We start from the raw sequence: 18,869 nt of genomic DNA on the forward strand, positions 1-18,869 counted from the left end.
TTCTCTTGTTCTTTTTACCCCTTTTCTCTCACATATATCCCCCGAGGAACGCCTTATAACTGATTTTTGGGAATCTGCAGAAACAGCTGCTGTTTTCCATCCCAGAGGTGGTAGCATTCAGTGGTAGGTGAAGCGATCCCTTCAGTAGTTTACTTTGTAAGTCAGGTTTGCTGTGGTAAGTTTGTAGAATACTCTGGGCTCCCTCTGGATGAAAGGTGCTGTATAAACGTAAGTGACTATTATCAGTTTATCAAATGCTGGGGGAGGGGGATTGGTTTTATATGCCCAATACAAATGAAGCATTTGTCTGCAGTTTACAGTCCTCGATGGCTCTATTAGCTTTGGCTTGTTCTCTTATTGATAGTGTTGCCTTCTTCCCTCCCTGCAGGTCTCCAAGTGGTTTTAAATTCCATTATCAAGGCTATGGTCCCCTTACTGCACATTGCCCTGCTGGTGCTGTTTGTCATAATTATCTATGCCATCATTGGACTGGAGCTATTCATGGGGAAGATGCACAAGACCTGCTACTTCCTGCAAGGCGGATTACCGGGTAAGAGTTGTGTTACATGGGGCGGGGACTGGAGGCTCGATTCACTATTGCCCTGCACCTTGTGGAACATTTACCCCAGTGCAAAAAACCATAAGAATGGCCATACTGAGTCAGACCAAAGGTCCATCTATCCCAGTATCCTGTCTTCCGACAGTGTCCAATGCAAGGAGCCCCAGAGGGAATGAACAGAACGGGTAATCATCAAGTGATCCATCCCTTGTCGCCCATTCCCAGCTTCTAGCAAACAGAGGCTAAGGACACCATTCCCTGCCCCTCCTTGCTAATAGCCATTGACGGATCTATCCTCCATGAATTTATTTACTTCTTTTTTGAACCCTGTTATAGTCTTGGCCTTCACATCATCATCTGGCAAAGAGTTCCACAGGTTGACTGTGCGTTCTGTGAAGAAATACTTTCTTTTGTTTGTTTTTAAACCTGCTGCCTGTTAATTTCATTTAGTGACCCCTAGTTCTTGTGTTATGAGAAGGAGTAAATAACACTTTCTCCATACCAGTCATGATTTTATAGACCTCTATGATATATCCCCCCTTAGGCATCTCTTTTCCAAGCTGAAAAGTCCCATCTCTCCTCATACGGCAACCATTCCATACCCCTAATCATTTTTGTTGCCCTTTTCTGAACCTTTTCCAATTCCAATATGTCTTTTTTGAGATGGGGTGACCACATCTGCATGCAGTATTCAAGATGTGGGCATGCCATGGATTTATATAGAGGCAATATGATATTTTCTGTCCTATTATTTATCCCTTTTTTAATTATTCCCAACATTCTGTTCACTTTTTTGACTGCCGCTGCACATTGAGTGGATGTTTTCATAGAACTATCCACAATGACTCCAAGATCTTTCTTAAAAGGTAACAGCTAATTTAGACCCCATCATTTTATATGTATAGTTGGGATTAGGCTTTCCAATGTGCATTACTTTACATTTATCAACACTGAATTTCATCTGCCATTTTGTTGCCCAGTTTTTTTCAGATCCTTTTGTAGTTCTTCGCAGTCTGCTTGGGACTTAACTATCTTGAGTAGTTTTGTATCATCTGCAAATTTTGCCACCTCACTGTTTACCCCTTTTTACAGATCATTTATGAATATGTTGAATAGGACTGGTCCCAGTATGGACCACAGGGGGAAACCACTATTTACCTCTCTCCATTCTGAAAACTGACCATTTATCCCTACCCTTTGTTTCCTATCTTTTAACCAGTTAACAAAGGATACAAATTATCAGTTTTCATGATGGAGAGGGTGTCAAATGCTACTATTATAATCTGGTAGTGTTTAAGAATCCAGCTGGCAGTATCTGTGCACTGGTGTGTATATGACAATACAAAGGTGTAGCGCAACAATAAATTTGGCCCTGATAGTGCAGGGAGGTACTTGGGTGCTGCTGATTTACCAGATAGAAGAAAGCAAAAATTCTAGGGTTTTGCTCCAAGATGCTGCGCTGGGTTTACTCAGTTTCACAATTTCCTTCTAACTATTTTGGGAATTTCGTGATTGGTGTGTGTGTGTATGTTTGTGTGATGCTGGTGTGAGTGGCCCTATGGACAGCTTTAGAGCCAAAAAGAACAGTCTGCTACAGTATTTGTCTAATTTACACATCTATATAGCACCCCTCACTGCTGAGCTAAGCGGAAGCTTGAGTTTCGTACACTCTGATTTTTGTAATTGTTCTAATGGGATTTTCCAGGTTTAGAAGGATCTAAAGCCAACCATCACCAACTAACACATTTTTAAATAAGACTGTCTTTGCCCACACTGAGGGCAAAATGATGGTTAACACCCTTGTAGTTAAAATGTTTTAATGAACATGTTTTCTGCCACAATGCATTTTCCCGGTGTAGGACATGCCTGTGAGGCTGCATTAGGGAAATGGGAAGTGCCCATTCTGCAGATGTCTGTGGGCTTCTGCCTATGGCTGTGAAAACAATGGATTTTTTTGGTTCGGTGGCACATTTAAATTATTTTTAAAATTAGTTTTGGGTCAAACCAAAAAAAATTTTTTTTTTTCAAAAAAATTTTACAAATCAAAAAGTGAAAAAAAAAGAAAATTTGGGGTCAACCAAAAGCTTTGTTTTGATTTTGAGCTTTTAATAAAAATTAAAATTAAACTAAAGGAAATTTCAAAACAAAGTCATTTCAAATTGAAGCGTCTCATTTCAGGAATGTTGATAGGAAATATGTTTTTTTTTCCAGAATTTTTTTTTTTTTTTTTTTTTGACCAAAGCAATCTGACTAAATTTTTGAAAAGTTTCAGTATTGCTGAATCTGCTTTTTTTTTTTTTTTTAACTGGAAAAAACTTCCAAGCCAAATTTTTTTCCCCAGCTCTACTTCTGTCCCCAAAGAGGAGAACATGTGGCCCTTGGTATTTAAGGCAGTTTGCACATTTTTTTTCTTTTTACTGTCTCAGAAAAAGCTGCAGATGCCTTTAAACAGTTCAGCAGAGGGATATTTGTCCATAAACAGACAATGTAATTAGAAATACAGCTAAAGGAGAACAAATGCAGATGAAGGAATGAACTAAACAGAAACATCCCTTTGTATTTTCCTTATGCGAGCCAGTCCCTTCCTCCTCTGTTTTCCCAATTGATTCATCACCAGAATTGGGTTCTTTCCTTGGTCATTCTCTTTAAGCCTCATCTCTTCTCTAAGTCCTCATTCTTCAGAGTCCTTGTGGACCTGTGAGTCAAGGAAGCAGAAGCTATGCTTGTTAGGGCACCTTTATGGGCTTCACCGTCACTGGCTTGGTCATGTTAGCGTGTGCGTGGAGGAGTGCTGCACCAACAGCAGTTGCTGGAGGCATTCTGCTTGTGGGGGACGGAGAGCGAGCAGGCTGATTGCCTCCAGAGGACCAAGTTGCAAGGGTGTGACCAAGCAGCAATATTAAAGGCACTCTCTGCACAGATACACAAGTGAGAGGGAAGGAACAGCAGACTACATACGAATATTTTCAAAGTGAGGCTTTCCCAACATAATGTAACTTTCACTCAATTAGAACATTTAAATGAATTTAGCGCTGTTGAAAGGTGCCTAAGTGCCAGCACTAGAGATAGGAGTTCTCTATCTGTCCACAAAACATGTACGATATGGGGATCAAAAATGGAACTCCTTCTACTCTGCCCTATAAACAGAACTTTGATATGGAGAAACCAGCAATAAGGGTGAGAGTTTAGCTCAGTCTCCACAGCCCATCCAGTCATTGGCCTTTCTGTTGAGACTTCCGGCAGAGTTGTCAATTCCTACTGAGCGTGGTGGTGCTTTTTCATGTGAATGTTTGCCATTTGCAGCTGGGCTGAGACCTCCAGTTCATTTCCCATGGACTAAAGCAATAAGACAGTAATGACTTTCTCTCCAGCAGACTGAGTTGTATTTGAGTCAGAAAAATAGAGTTGAACAACTCACCTATTCTATAACGACTCCAGTCCCCAAATATACAATACTGTAAACTTTAATAATTACTATCATGGCAGAGGAGTTTCTAATCTATGATCAGCCCTTCCTTTTTCTCTCTCAGGATGTGGCTGTGGTTAGAAAGGCAGCTACTCTGAAAGTAAAAAATGAATTAATAGGAGGAATCCTGCACACGAAATCCATCAGAAAATGCCTCCTAAGAAAATCCAGTATATTGTCACTCACACATCTACTCATCTGCTGTTGATCACTGAGCACCAGTGATCACTGTGAGATGCTGGGTACTAATGACTCTTTCTCAGTCACGATCATATAGCAAGAAAATATCATACAGAAGGAAATTGCCACAGGAGTTCTCTAGTTTTTACCTTCTTATAAAGTCAGCAAATTTCAATTGCTTGAAAATGTACTAGAACTGTAATGACCTGCCATGGATTTTTACGCTCTGTTAATATATATATTTCTCTATGGTAACTACTGAAGAGGCACCTGATTCTGATCTTGCTACTCCTGATGTACTTTGGTGTAAATTCTACCAGAACTTTTGGAAATCTCACAAGAACAAGCTGTCTCATGAAATAGATAGTAGCAACAAACAAAATAGATAGAAACAAACAAAATAAACCCCCACATATCTATTTTAAATGTAGGGCCTTATCTTGCAGTCCTCATCCAGGCAAAGCTCCCACTGCTTTCAATGGTAGCTTTGCCTGAATAAAGACAGCAGGACTGTACTCTTACTGATCAATCACTCTCATTACGTATTACTAGGATCCCAATATTAGTATTTGTGTTTATTTGTATGTATTAAAATGTTTTTCATGGGCTTTTTTAATGCACCAGAGAGTTGAAACAGACGTAGCTTGGGTCCTTAATTTTACAAATTGGGAGAAACCCCAAACCTATATAGAATAGGCAGGTGGTTAATCAGAAGTTATGGTCCTGCAGAGCTTCTGAGCACCACAGGACCTGTGGATAACATTCCACAAAGCTTCTAAGCTACAGAAATGCATCACAGCAGTTTAACATGAGTCCAGCATCCCTTGGCAGCTCCATAGCACTGAAGCCTGAAGTTTGGCTCCTTTAGAGGTAAGGTGCTCCCCAGGAAGAGAGCTTCAGTCAGTTCAATGCTAGGGGGCATAAGTGACCTTAAGTTAACCCAGACTGCCCGTGAATATGGAAATGGAAACACACAGTTGCAGTGTGCACACCAAGAAATGCAATAGACGTAACCTAACATCTCCTTATGTATGAGTGCACTGATTCTTGTTTGTGGAAGGATGTGTATTGAAAAATGTAAATGACAATTTTGATGGTCGTAATTGGTAGCTCGTCTATCCTCTGCAAAAAAAAAAAAAAAAAAAAAAAAATGCACCGGTGCCTGGTTAAAACCAATACAATTTTTGGTGGTGTCTTCAAATAATGTGTCAAATGCACTGCAAAAGTCTGGTCTCAAAAGCAAGTATCCTTCTTTTGCCTTTCCAGTGACTCATGCAGTACTTAATAATTCTCTCATTCTTGTTTTCCCATCATTTATGATACACCAGCAGAAGAGGAAGCCTCTCCTTGTGCCCCTCTATCAGCGCATGGACGGCAGTGTCAGAATGGCACTGAGTGCAAACCAGGATGGGAGGGGCCCAAGCATGGCATTACCAATTTCGACAACTTTGCCTTTGCCATGTTAACTGTGTTTCAGTGCATCACTATGGAGGGCTGGACAGATGTACTGTACTGGGTACGTATCCGAAAATGACCAATCCCTGGGACCAATAGTCCTGTCCTGCCATGCCGAGAATATGGAGTTCTGGCTTGGTCTCTGGTTTTGCTCACTGGTTATGTGTGGTAATGGGAGGGTTAATAATAAATGGCTTTAATTAATTTAATGTGTCAATGGGATGACATAGAAGCTGTTAGTTGGCATATTTTTAAAAATTTAAATGTGAACTTTCTATTATATTAAAATGTTAAGAGATGGCAGATGGCATTTTGTTTGAGAATCTGCAATGTACCTTTGTTCAGCTGGGTGTCATTGAGTGACCCTCCCGATGTGTGAACTATCTCACACAAATCCAAATTACTAATGCAGCAATATTTCTAATGAGCAAAGATAACCATGTTCTGTTAACAAAGGCACTAGAATGAAGAGATCCATGGATTTCATAAGGAAGTTCAGAAAATCCTTCTAGATCCGCACTCTAATCCTAATTGCGAACCTCATCCTGACCCTAATTCTTATCCTGATCCTAATTCTGATATTGATCTAGATAATGACCTGCATATTTATCTTAATCATCACCTAAATTCTATGTTTAATCTTGATATTAACCTTAAAATTAACTTGTCATCCTGATCCTAGTCCTAACTAGAAGACTTGCATTCAGCTTCCTTCAGCTTTTTTAGGTCCCATACTGTAATTCCTATTATGTTTGGGGACCCGGTAACAGCATGGTAGTCCAACAAGAGTTAAAATAAGGATTGATCTTTCATTGTAAACTGGACCTACCTGGGCTTTTGAACTATGCTACTGCCTTGGACTTCTGCAGGGTTGCAGCATGGTCAAGGAACATACTTAAAACATGATTTAATTCTGACTACTGTTAGAGTCTGGATTATAACTATGTTTAGAGACTTCCACATTACATCTGGTTCCCCCAGTATGATAGGAATTTCAGTATAGATAGAACCTGAGGCTCAGTGCAAGGTAAAATTAACACAAGAATATTCTAAGGAAAATGGGGAAGAGATCTAGATTGGGGCAAGCTTGTGCTGTTAATCAACACCCCCATCTCCCTTTAAACTTGATCCTGAAACTACATTCTACCTGCCACTGGGTTAGGGTTTAAAATATTTCTCTTTGAAGATTTAGAGTCCATTGCACACAGATGGGACTCACACAGATAATGATGGTCTTTTTACTCTTTTAAATTTAGATTAACTTTGTGATGCCAGTTCCTTCCTGGTGACTAAGATCAGAGACAGAGATGAAAATATTTGAGAGCAATCTGGGTCTTGCAAAATGAAAATTAGATTTACTTGAAACAAGAATATACTTTAACAAAAACAGTGGGGAAAAAACTGAAACCAGGCAAAATTTCTCAGTATTTGATACAAAGAGTATATCTGTCTGTCATATTTCAATAGTATCCATCACTATAGTAGCTGAGAGCTGTATCTCTGTGTATTTGAGGGAGACCCACAGGCCATTCAGTTGAGAGAATCCAAAGCAAGGTGAACAAGACAATCCATAATAAATAATGATGCATTTGTGGCATTGTACACTGTTTATTCATATGAAATGAATCGCCTAAATTATAATTTTCTCTAATGGTAGATTTTAAATAGACCATCCCTGAGTTTCTGCACTCTAGGGTCCCTGCATCATTCACATGACTGTATCTTGAGTGTTTCATACCCTGTCATCAGTTCTTCTTCACCTACTATTAGGAGCCAAAAGCATATAGCCACCAATAAATGCTCTTCTACCGTGACTGCTTCATTTTTCATAGATTCCCTACAGCAACCTAGCTTTTGGCTGTTGGGTTTTGGTTTGGTTTGAGCTACTTTCTGAATTTTTTTTCCTTTCATACAGTACAGTATATCGAGGCCTCAAATTATAACAAATTGTTAGGTATTAGTTCTTCAGGACAACTCTGGAGCTCTTAGTCTTCAGGGTGTGGATATATAGAACACTTGCTTTAGAAGGAGAAAAATGTTGTTCTTGTTCTCAGTTTTAAATTATTTGCAGACAAAAAATCTTCATTAAGCTCGGTAGTAGGGTCTTCTGTGGCCAGGCAGCCTAGTGGCTAGATCACTGGTCTTTCAGTCTGTAAGGCCCAAGGCCATAGTAGAGGGACCCAGACCCTCCCTCTCTACTGGGTCCCATCCCAGGGCCCTGTATAGATCAACCCCTAAACAGGGATGATGGGGTCTCCCATTCCAGCAGGGAGTTAAGCCCCACTTCCCTGGGCTACTTCCGACCAGTCTCTTCAATTTGGGGCATGACCAGTTGCCCCGAGTGCTGGGGCTTATTTGCAGCCTCCCCTTGGCAGGGAGCCCTTACTTGTCTTAAGCAGCTGCTCTGGCTGGCAGGTCGCTGATCTGTCCCTTCAGGCAGGCAGAGAGCTCCTGCTTCCTCGCCAGTCAGCCCCCAACTGAGCCTGGCTCCCTTCTTTTCTCCCCTCCTCCCCACTCCAGGTCTGCCATTGGCCACAGGTATAGCAGAGCTGGGCTAGCTGAATCCAAAGGTTTTCTTTAACCCCTGCTGTGCCGGATGGCCGTTTCTCTGCTCCCTCGCAAGCTGGAATTAAGGTTGTAAATATAGTATCAATAACAAAAGGGGAAAATCTTTAACTAAAAAAACCCCACACCATCAGCTTCTGAAAGCCAGGTAATGCAAAGTTCAGGTTACACTTTAGAAAAAACACTAGGAAAAAAACACCAGAAATGATGGACATTTAGGGTTAAGGTGATCCAAAGAATCTTAACTGTGCCCTTGTAGCCACACCATCCTTTGACTTTGTCATCTTATATAGATACATTGGCCACCATTAAGAAGTTTGTGTTTGTCAGTTGCCATAAAGTAGTATCTGAGATGCCATGGTTATTTTGCTCTACTTAGAGTGGTATTTGTTTAGCAAATGCTAACTTTTAAGGGTGACTACTGTACACATCTATGACAAGTGTTATAGCTATAATAGTTGGCATGTTGAAACCCTATAAACATTGACATTTCAACTGTGTCAGCAGATGTCTTAAACAACATGCACGGGTTTATGTAGTAGAGTATACAGAGCCGAAGAGCAAAGGTATACTGACTTTAAGATACCTACAGCAACATAGAGACTTAACATTCTGAATAGTAAAGAGTTAACAGGGTTCCAAAATTTCCAACCCTCTGGAATGGGTGAAGTATTTTATGAAGTGGCATAGGATATGGGTAGGTTTTGGGAACCAATTCTATGAGTTGCTGGGTCTGTAGTAGAGCCTAGATCATAACCCAAATCTCTCAACTCCCAGGTCTCTGCGTTAACCAAGACTATTCTTCCCCTACTTAGACTTAGCCTGTTGGTGGTGGTGGTGTCCTCTCAAGAGAGGCTACTCTGCGGTCAAGTAGGTGACACATGGCACTAAGACTATTTAAAAGAGCCCCTATGTCAAATTTGGAGGTTGGGAATCAAACTTTGATTTAATTGGAAATGCAGCTTCAACTTTAAAGAGAGAGTGGTGTTTTTCCAGTATAATAGGTTCCCTCTCACCCACTTTCTCCGGAGAACAATGGAGAGAAATGGGTTTTGTTTTTTATTTTAACTTATATGTCAAGAAAAGTGCAGACCATTTCTAGGGCTTATGCCTCATTAGTGGTTAAAAAAAAGTCAGAATTTTAGGCCATTATTTGCAAAAGTCATTGTCTGAAATTTTGCTCCTACATTCATGTTTAGACACCTGAATAATTGACCTGACTTTCAAAAGTGCTGAGCAGCCAAAGTCTAGAGAAAGCTGCTGGGTATTTGGCACTTTGGCATGATTTTCAATTTAAGTATCCAGAGTGAAATCCTGGTTCTATTGAAGTCGATGGCAAAATTCCCATTGACTTCAATAGTGTCAGGACTTCACCCCCCCACACACACACTTTTTAAAATCCTGGCTTAATCGCGCAATGCTCCCAATTCAGTCACCTGCACAAGACCTGGACCCACAAGAGTGTATTTGGGAATGGGATCTATTGTAATAACTATCTTCTGAGGACAGGAATTACAGGTAAGCAATTTGCTTTGCTCTCCCTTCAAGTCTGAAAATGAAAGCGTCTGTCCTAAAACTCAGTAGATCAAGGCAGAGGCCTTTGAGCGGAATTAGTTGGTTGGAAATATTCAGCCAATTGAGCAATTTCCTTGGCTGAACATTGCTAAGTGCCTTGTAATATTCAGTTCTGCTTCCCCTTTCCCCTCCCCTAAGGACAGATTGTGAGAGGTGCTGAGCACAAAAAATTCTTATGAAAGTCAATGGGAGTTGAGGGTGCTCAAACACCTCTCAGAATCAGGCGCTGAAAGAACAGCAAGCCACTTAGGAAAACTTCTGAAGTCTGTCTGTCTATCTTGACAGACCCAACAACACCGTGGTACCAGAGTGCAGTTATTTGCCAATCTCCTGTTCAATCAGGGTAGAATTTTCACAAGTGACCTAGGAGCTTAAGTCCAATTGGCTTTTCATGAAACTTAGACTTCTAAGGGTATGTCTACACTACGAAATTAGGTCGAATTTATAGAAGCTGGTTTTATAGAAATCGGTTTTATACAGTCGATTGTTTATGTCCCCACATAAAATGCTCTAAGTGCATTAAGTCGGCCGACCGTGTCCACAGCTAGCGTCGACTTCCAGAGCGTTGCACTGGGGATAGCTATCCTACAGTTCGCGCAGTCTCCGCCGCCCATTGGAATTCTGGGTTGAGATCCCAATGCCTGATGATGCAAAAACAGTGTCGCGGGGGGTTCTGGGTACATGTCGTCAGGCCCCTCCCCCTCCGTCAGAGCAACGGCAGACAATTGAGTCGCGCCTTTTTACCTGGGTTACCTGTGCAGACAACATACCACGGCAAGCATGGAGCCCGCTCAGCTCACCGTCACCATATGTCATCTGGGTGCTGGCAGACGTGGTACTGCATTGCTACACAGCAGCAGCTAATTACCTTTTGGCAGTGGATGGTGTATTACGATTGATATCCGTCGTCATATTCCTCTGTGAGTTCAGTCAGAGGCACCTGGGCAGACATGTTTTGTCTGCTGGAGACTCAGTCCTGCCGGCAGTCCTATTGAACCATCTTGACGATGATGGCTAGCAGTCATAATACAGCATTTTCTGCCAAGCACCCAGAAGATGCCGATGGCTATCAGTCATGCTGCACCGTCTGCTGCCAGCTTAAGATGTAAAAAATAGATGGACCAGATTTGTTCTGTATTCATTTGCTTCCCCCTCCCTCCATGAAATCAATGGCCTGCTAAACCCAGGGTTTTGAGTTCAATCTTTGCGGGGGCCATTCTGTGTGACAGTTCTTTGTGTTTCTCCCTGATGCACAGCCACTTTTGTTGATTTTAATTCCCTGTAAGCCATGTCGTCACTCACCCCTCCCTCCGTCAGACAATAGTTTCATGCCTTTTTTCAGCCCAGACGCCATAGCACTGGGATCATGGAGCCCGCTCAGATCACCGCGGCAATTATGAGCACTATGAACACCACGTGCATTGTCCTGGAGTATATGCAGAGCCAGAACATGCCAAAGCAAAACCTGGCGAGGAGGCGATTGCAGCATGGCGACGAGAGAGATGAGGAAATTGACATGGACATAGACCTCTCACAAAGTACATACCCCAGCAATGTGCAAATCATGGTGTTACTGGGGCAGGTTCATGCTGTGGAACACCGATTCTGGGCCCGGGAAACAAGCACAGACTGGTGGGACCGCATCGTGTTGCAGGTGTGGGATGATTCCCAGTGGCTGTGAAACTTTCGCATGCGTAAGGGCACTTTCATGGAACTTTGTGACTTGCTTTCCCCTGCCCTGAAGCACTAGAATACCAGGATGAGAGCAGCCCTCACAGTTGAGAAGCAAGTGACGATAACCCTGTGGAAGCTTGCAACGTCAGACAGCTTCCGGTCAGTCGGGAATCAATTTGGAGTGGACAAATCTACTGTGGGGGCTGCTGTGATCCAAGTAGCCAATGCAATCAAAGACCTGCTGATAACAAGGGTAGTGACTCTGGGAAACATGCAGGTCATAGTGGATGGCTTTGCTGCAATGGGATTCCCAAACTGTGGTGGGGCGATAGGGATATGGGTTCCATCTATCTTGTCACCGGAGCACCAAGCCACCGAGTACATAAACCGCAAGGGGTACTTTTCAATGCTGCTGCAAGCCCTGGTGGATCACAAGGGACGTTTCACTAACATCAACGTGGGATGGCCGGGAAAGGTACATGATGCTCGCATCTTCAGGAACTCTGGTCTGTTTCAAAAGCTGGAGGAAGGGACTTTCTTCCCGGACCAGAAAATTACCGTTGGTGATGTTGAAATGCCTATCGTTATCCTTGGGGACCCAGCCTACCCCTTAATGCCATGGCTCATGAAGCCGTACACAGGCAGCCTGGACAGTAGTCAGGACCTGTTCAACTATAGGCTGAGCAAGTGCCGAATGGTGGTGGAATGTGCATTTGGACGTTTAAAAGCGCGCTGGCGCAGTTTACTGACTCGGATAGACCTCAGCGAAGCCAATATTCCAATTGTTATTGCTGCTTGTTGTGCGCTCCACAATATCTGTGAGAGTAAGGAGGAGACATTTATGGTGGGGTGGGAGGTTGAGGCAAATCGCCTGGCCACTGATTACGTGCAGCCACACACCAGTGTGGTTAGAAGAGTACAGCAGGGCATGGTGTGCATCAGAGAAGCTTTGAAAACCAGTTTTGTGACTGGCCAGGCTACAGTGTGAAACTTTGTTTGTTTCTCCTTGATGAACCTTCCATCTCCCGCTCCTCCTGGTTCACTCTCCTTCCCTGTAAACTAACCACCCTCCCCTCCCCCCTTCGAGCACCGCTTGCAGAGGCAATAACGTCATTATTACTTCACATTTATGCATTCTTTATTAATTCATCACACAACTAGGGGGATAACTGCCAAGGTAGCCCGGGAGGGGTGAGGGAAGGAAAAGGACACACTGCAATTTAAAACTTATTGAAGGCCAGCCTTCTGATGCTCGGGCAATCATCTGGGGTGGAGTGACTGGGTGGGCGGAGGCCCCCCACCGCGTTCTTGGGCATCTGGGTGAGGAAGCTATGGAACTTGGGGAGGAGGGCTATTGTTTACACAGGGGCTGTAGCGGCGGTCTCTGCTCCTGCTGCCTTTCCTGCAGCTCAACCATACGCTGGAGCATATCAGTTTGATGCTCCAGCAGCCGGAGCATCGACTCTTGCCTTCTATCTGCAAGCTGACGCCATCTATCCTCTTCAGCCCGCCACTTGCTCTCTTCAGCCCATGATTCAGCCCGGCACCTCTCCTCTCGTTCATATTGTGCTTTTTTGCACTCTGACATTGACTGCCTCCACACATTCTGCTGTGCTCTGTCAGCGTGGGAGGACATCTGGAGCTCCGAGAACATATCATCCCAAGTCCGCCGTTTTCTCCTTCTAATCTTCACTAGCCTCTGTGAAGAAGAAACATTTGCAGCTGGTGGAGGAGAAGGGAGAGGTGGTTAAAAAAGACACATTTTAGAGAACTATGGGTGCACTCTTTCACGTTGAATTTTGCTGTTCACATTACACAGCACATGTGCTTTCGTTACAAGGTCGCATTTTTCCTCTTATATTGAGGGCCTGCCGGTTTGGTGTGAGAGATCATTCACGCAGTGCCAGGCAACAGATTTCAGCTTGCAGGCAGCCATGGTAATCCAGAGTCTTTTGGCTTTTTTAAACTTCTTAACATGGGGGAATGGTTTCAAACAGTAGCGCCCTTATTTCCCATACCATGCACCCGTTGGGTTGGCCATTTACAATGGGTTTACAATGTAAAAGGAGGGGCTGTGGTGTCCGGGTTCAGATGCAGCACAAACCCAACTACCCCCTCCCCCCACACACACACACACCCAATTCTCTGGGATGATCACTTCACCCCTCCTCCACCGCGTGGCTAACAGCGGGGAACATTTCTGTTCAGCTGAGCAGGAACGAGCACCTCTGAATGTCCCCTTAATAAAATCACCCCATTTCAACCAGGTGACTGTGAATGATATCACTCTCCTGAGGATAACAAAGAGAGATAAGGAATGGATGTTGTCTGCATGCCAGCAAACACCGGGACCATACGCTGCCATGCTTTGTTATGCAATGATTCCAGACTATGTGCTACTGACCGGGCGTGGTAAAGTGTCCTACCATGGTGGACAGGATAAGGCAGCCCTCCCCAGAAACCTTTTGCAAAGGCTTTGGGAGTACATGAAAGAGAGCTTCCTGGAGATGTCCCTGGAGGATTTCCACTCCATCCCCATACACGTTAACAGACTTTTCCAGTAGCTGTACTGGCCACGATTGCCTATACCTGCCTGCCCATGAAAAGTGTCAGAGGCATTCAAATCAGTAAACTTTTATTCCACAAAATATTTTTAAAGTAATGTCAATAAAACCAATAAGCTTTCTAAGCTCCTCTCTCACCCAGTGGATAGTGTGTGCAAATAGGTTGGCTTCCTTTGAACTTTTAGAAAAAAATGATGCTCTTCCTTATATAGTTTAACATTACTTAATTTGCTGCTGCTGTTGTTGTTATTATTTATTTTATTAATTTACTATGGTCCAAATTCTGCATGCAAGACAGGCTGTAAATCTGAGCAGAACTGTGCCCAGTAAGCCCCAAAGGCCTTCTGCATCCTCCATGCATTGAAAATGCTAGCCCAGGGCTGTCACTTGGGTGGCAATGTCCAGCAAAAATTCCACTGGCTTCTTAAATAACCTTTAAAGCCCTAAGAAATATTAACAGTCCCCTATCTTTAAAAGTAGAATTGCTGAGGCCCTCTGTTAGAAAACAGCATTCCATGTGGAGTCTGCTTGTGATTTTTTGAACTTGGTGAAGTTGTCATAGCAAGGGAGATATTGAAGGGGTCTTGTGATTACAAATAAGACCACATAGGAAATTGGTAGTTTAAATATTGCAAATAAACAGTTCATAATACAAATCCAGAGAAGCACTGAGCACCCACAGCTCCCTCTGACTTCAACAGTGGGGGTGAATACTCAACACCTTTCAGAATAGACTCTGACTGTGAGGTTAACTCAGGTTTGGGTGGCCAAACATCCTGTTTTTAAAGGGACAGTCCCATATTTAAGCCCTCTTGCAGGTGTCCCAACTTTTTCTTAAAAACAGGCAAATTGTCCCGTATTTTCTGTCTCTCTCTCCCCCCCACTCCTCCACCAGTACTGATGGGGTGAGGGTGGGTCCTGCTGCTGGCCAGATCTCTGCTCGCCAGCATTCCGCACACCAGCGGTGAGTGGAAGGCGGTCCAGTGGCCGATAATGGGTGTGGGTGTGCAAGGCTGGTGGCAGGGCTGGCCGCTCCCCCTGCAGGTCCGTCAGCACAGCCCCCGCTGCATGCCAGCTCTCAGCCCGCAGGGCCCTATCCCGTTTCCAGCCGGCACTGCCTGTGCACTACGAGCTGCAGTGGCTGGTGAGTGTGGGTAGGCACCAGGCGAGGGCCAGTTATGTGTTGCCTCTGCTGCCCACCCATCAGCCTTTTACATGCTCCCCCTTGCATTGTCCTCTCCCTGCTTTGCCCCTTCACCTCCCCCAAAGCCTCTCTGCTCCTCCATATCCCACCCCCAGCAGGACGCGTCCCACTCCCAGAGCTGTGTGAAGAACCAGCCCCTGGTCGGAGTGTTCAGCTCACTAACAGCCTGGCCAGCAGGCTCCTTCCTTCCCCCACTGTGCCCCGGGAAAGTCCAAGACCCTCCCACCCGGAGGGTTGGCCAGGAGGAGCCGAGCCCTGCATGTGCCAAAGCCCCGCACAGCAATGGCACGGGGAAGCCTCTCTGCCCCTCAGCTAAGCTCTGGAGTGGAGCAGGGAGAGTGATTTCCAGCCTGTTCATGCCCTGAACCTGCAGTCTCCACAACAGCACCCCAGGCAGGGGGCTTTACACCTTCTTCACCCACCCCCGGCCCTCCTCCTTGGGTCCTGCCCCCAGGGAGTACGGGGCTGAAGCCCCTGCAGTCAGGTTCCCTGGGCCCTGGTGCACAATGCATCCTTAGGGCTTAACCCCTTCCTGCCCATGCTGTAGCCAGGGGACAGGATGTGGCTGGGTTATGTCATTGGCCAGCAACAGCCGTGAGGTGTTAGCTGCCTTTCGACACTGTGTGGGCAGGAAGGGACAAGCTGCTTCCAGCCACAGGGGAGTGCAGGGTGGGGATGGCGGGGGAAGAAATGAGCTCTGCAAAGACACAGGCCAGGTCATTGCTCCCCAGCTCCTCCCCTGTGGCTGGAAGCAGCTCCCATCCCTTCCCTCCTGCACAGTGCCGAAAGGCTGCTACTGGCCACATTCTGGTGTGAACCCTGGCAGAAATCTAGGGAGAAATGTGACCTTGCATGCCCCCCTCACATGTTTCCCCGGGAAGATGCGGTGTCAGGTACCAAGTGAGGCAGGTCCATCCTGGGGGCCCAGCCAGGCATGGAGGGCGGAGAGCGGCAGGCAGGGAGGGTTGATCGGTCACAGCCCCTCTCCCCCATGTGAGAGAGGTGTACAGGAGTGTGTGTGTGTGTGTCACCTCTCCCTGTGTGAACCCTAAAGCCTTAAAGATAAGAAAGTAAATAAAAAGAATCCAACTACACAGTATTTCTTTTTAACAGGGACTCAGTCAACTTGATGTTAATTTGAACGTTTGTACAGCATAGTTCTGATTGCCATTGAACTCGCTTGAATACAAGTAATTTTACTAGGTGTACCGTATTCAGGGACATAGGGGGAAAGTGGTCACTCTACTATTTATTATTATTGCTAAGCGTAACATATGCAAAGAGGCCCCAATTGAGCAAAAAATGTACTTATCTGCTGAAGTCCATAACTATTTAGCAAAGGACTTAGGCACATGTTTAATTTTAAGTCCCACTGAAGCCAATCAGGCTGAAGCACATGCCCAAATTAAGCATGTGATCAGGTGCTTTGTTGAATGGGGATAGACCGCTGAATCAGGGCCAGAGTGATTTCTAGCTTAGCTTCAGCTTACTGTAGTACATCTCCTACATTGGCTGAGCCAGACGGAGGTGGTTCATTTTTTGGTTTACATTGTAGAACTTCTCCCTATGAACTATGGAGGTTTGAATCTCAGAGGTATTAACATTCTGGACACCCAAAGTATCCCAGCCACTGAATCATAGAATTGAGTTGGAAGGAATTGGTAGTGGTCATACTATTTCCTGTTTATCGGGACAAGATTGGCCTTATCATTCCTATATCCCCTCTGAACAGATGAGTGTCTAGTCTTGGCAGCTCATTCCATTGCCTAAACTGCTCTTATGACGTTTTAAAGTAGGGACAAGTCTGACCAAATCCCATTCAGAACACCACTGAATTTTAGGAACATTCAGAGGAAGACCAGATCTAAATGTTACAGATTGCTCCCCTTCTCTATTTTAAAGAAAATCTCTACTGTAGCTCTTTATTTCTTGCACTCTCTTTGATAGTGGGAATAATTAATCCCTGTCTACTTTTTAACATCCCATTTAAGTATTCGTAGACATTTATCACGTCTCCCCCCAAATCTTTCTCCAGACTGAACAGATCCAGTTCTCTTAACAGGGTTTAATTTTAATTATTTTTAGCAGTTTTGTTGCTCTCCTTTAGGGGAGGTGTCACTTATCAGTTAATATGCTATAGAGTAAGGCTAATATCTAGAATGGATGTTAAACTTTGTATGCAGTCTGCCCCTTGCAGCTTGAGCTATGGGACACACTGCATGTAGACTGCTGTGTGCAGCTTTAGGCCTGGTTTGCACTAAAAAGTTACATCAACATCGGCCACCGGTGTGAAAAAACCCACGTCCCTGACCAACGTAGCTATGCCAACAAAACCCCCAGTGTAGACATAGCTAGGTCAATGGAGGAGGGCTTCCTATCTTCAATCAGGTATTCCTACACTGAAAGATAACCCCCTTCTGTCACTGTAGGCTGTGTCTAAACTATGGGGCTATACTGACATGGTCTCTGTAGTAGAGACATACTCTTAATTCTGGAAACCCAGTTCTCCATTATGCTGCACCTTGAGGTGTCATTTCCACTAGTGCAAAGTGAGTGCAGTGTGAAATGCTACCAAATCAGAATGATTGCACCCACTTTGCAGTGGTGCAAATGACTACTTATGGTGCAGAGTAATGGAGAATCAGGCCCTGGGATGATCTGCATGCAGTCTCGTCCTTGCAGCTTGAATTCTAGGATCAAGCAGAATGACCACTTTTAAAAAGAGCCATTCAGGCTACCTCAGTGAGGAGGGATTTGTTTTGTTTCACATAATTCATGCAGCGCTTCTGAATTCTTGGTGAAAATCTCTGAAAACATGACATTCCAGTACTTGCAAGGGCAGTTTGCACTGAGGCTCTGACTATAAAGTAATAGTTGTAAAGTAAAGAAGGGCAGGTTTAGCTTGGATATAATTAGAGATGGACATGAGCTAGAACACTCGATCTGAACCCTCCTGGACTTTAGGCAAGATCAGATCCAAGGTTTCAGCCCATCTGTCTAAGAGAGACCTGAACTGGAATGCAGGATTTCAACCCCCTCAAATTTAAGAGGACCAAACTTCATAGGTTGGCCCAATCCCTACTCAGAATGAGAAAACACTCTAAGAGCAGTAATACAATGGAATAGCCACCAAGACAGCACAATGAGTTTGAATCAGTGGAAATGTTCAAATGTGGGTTAGATGACCCATCCCAGGGAATAACACAGGGTATCATGCGCTAGATGCAGCAGGTTAGATGTGCTGTCTTGACAGGACCCTTCCAGCATCAGTGCCTATGAATCTATGAAATCATACTTCTGAGATGATTCAGTAAATGAGCTTGAAACCAGAGCTCACAGTCACCCTGGAAACTCCTGTCAGGAAATCAAATTGGGGAAGAAACCAAGCAATAGATATAATTTACTTTGCTGACAGCCTTGACATGCTTTGTGAGCTTTTCTCATCCCTCCACAGCCTGGTGAAGCCCGATGAGGAAGATGTGGTGAGGAGTACAGTGATATTGCCATAAAGTGGAAAATGTTAAATGCAGAACTGCAACCCCCAATTTTCACCAGCTGTGTTGTGCTTTCTAACCCTTTATTCGTACAGCGCTCAGGCTTGAATTAGTAAGGCTTGCCGCACAAGGG

General features: G+C 44.3%; 1 protein-coding gene across 1 annotated transcript in view; it reads left to right on the top strand.

Moving 5' to 3' along the window:
• The window catches only part of CACNA1C (calcium voltage-gated channel subunit alpha1 C), a 734,131-nt gene that overhangs the window by 504,790 nt on the left and 210,472 nt on the right, over positions 1-18,869 (top strand). Inside the window, exons 6-7 of the mRNA XM_054035338.1 lie at positions 389-550; positions 5,534-5,721. Coding sequence (XP_053891313.1) covers positions 389-550; positions 5,534-5,721 — 350 coding nt within the window. The remainder of the gene's footprint in view (positions 1-388; positions 551-5,533; positions 5,722-18,869) is intronic.

Source organism: Malaclemys terrapin, chromosome 1, assembly GCF_027887155.1.
Source record: "Malaclemys terrapin pileata isolate rMalTer1 chromosome 1, rMalTer1.hap1, whole genome shotgun sequence".
NCBI lineage: Eukaryota > Metazoa > Chordata > Testudines > Emydidae > Malaclemys > Malaclemys terrapin.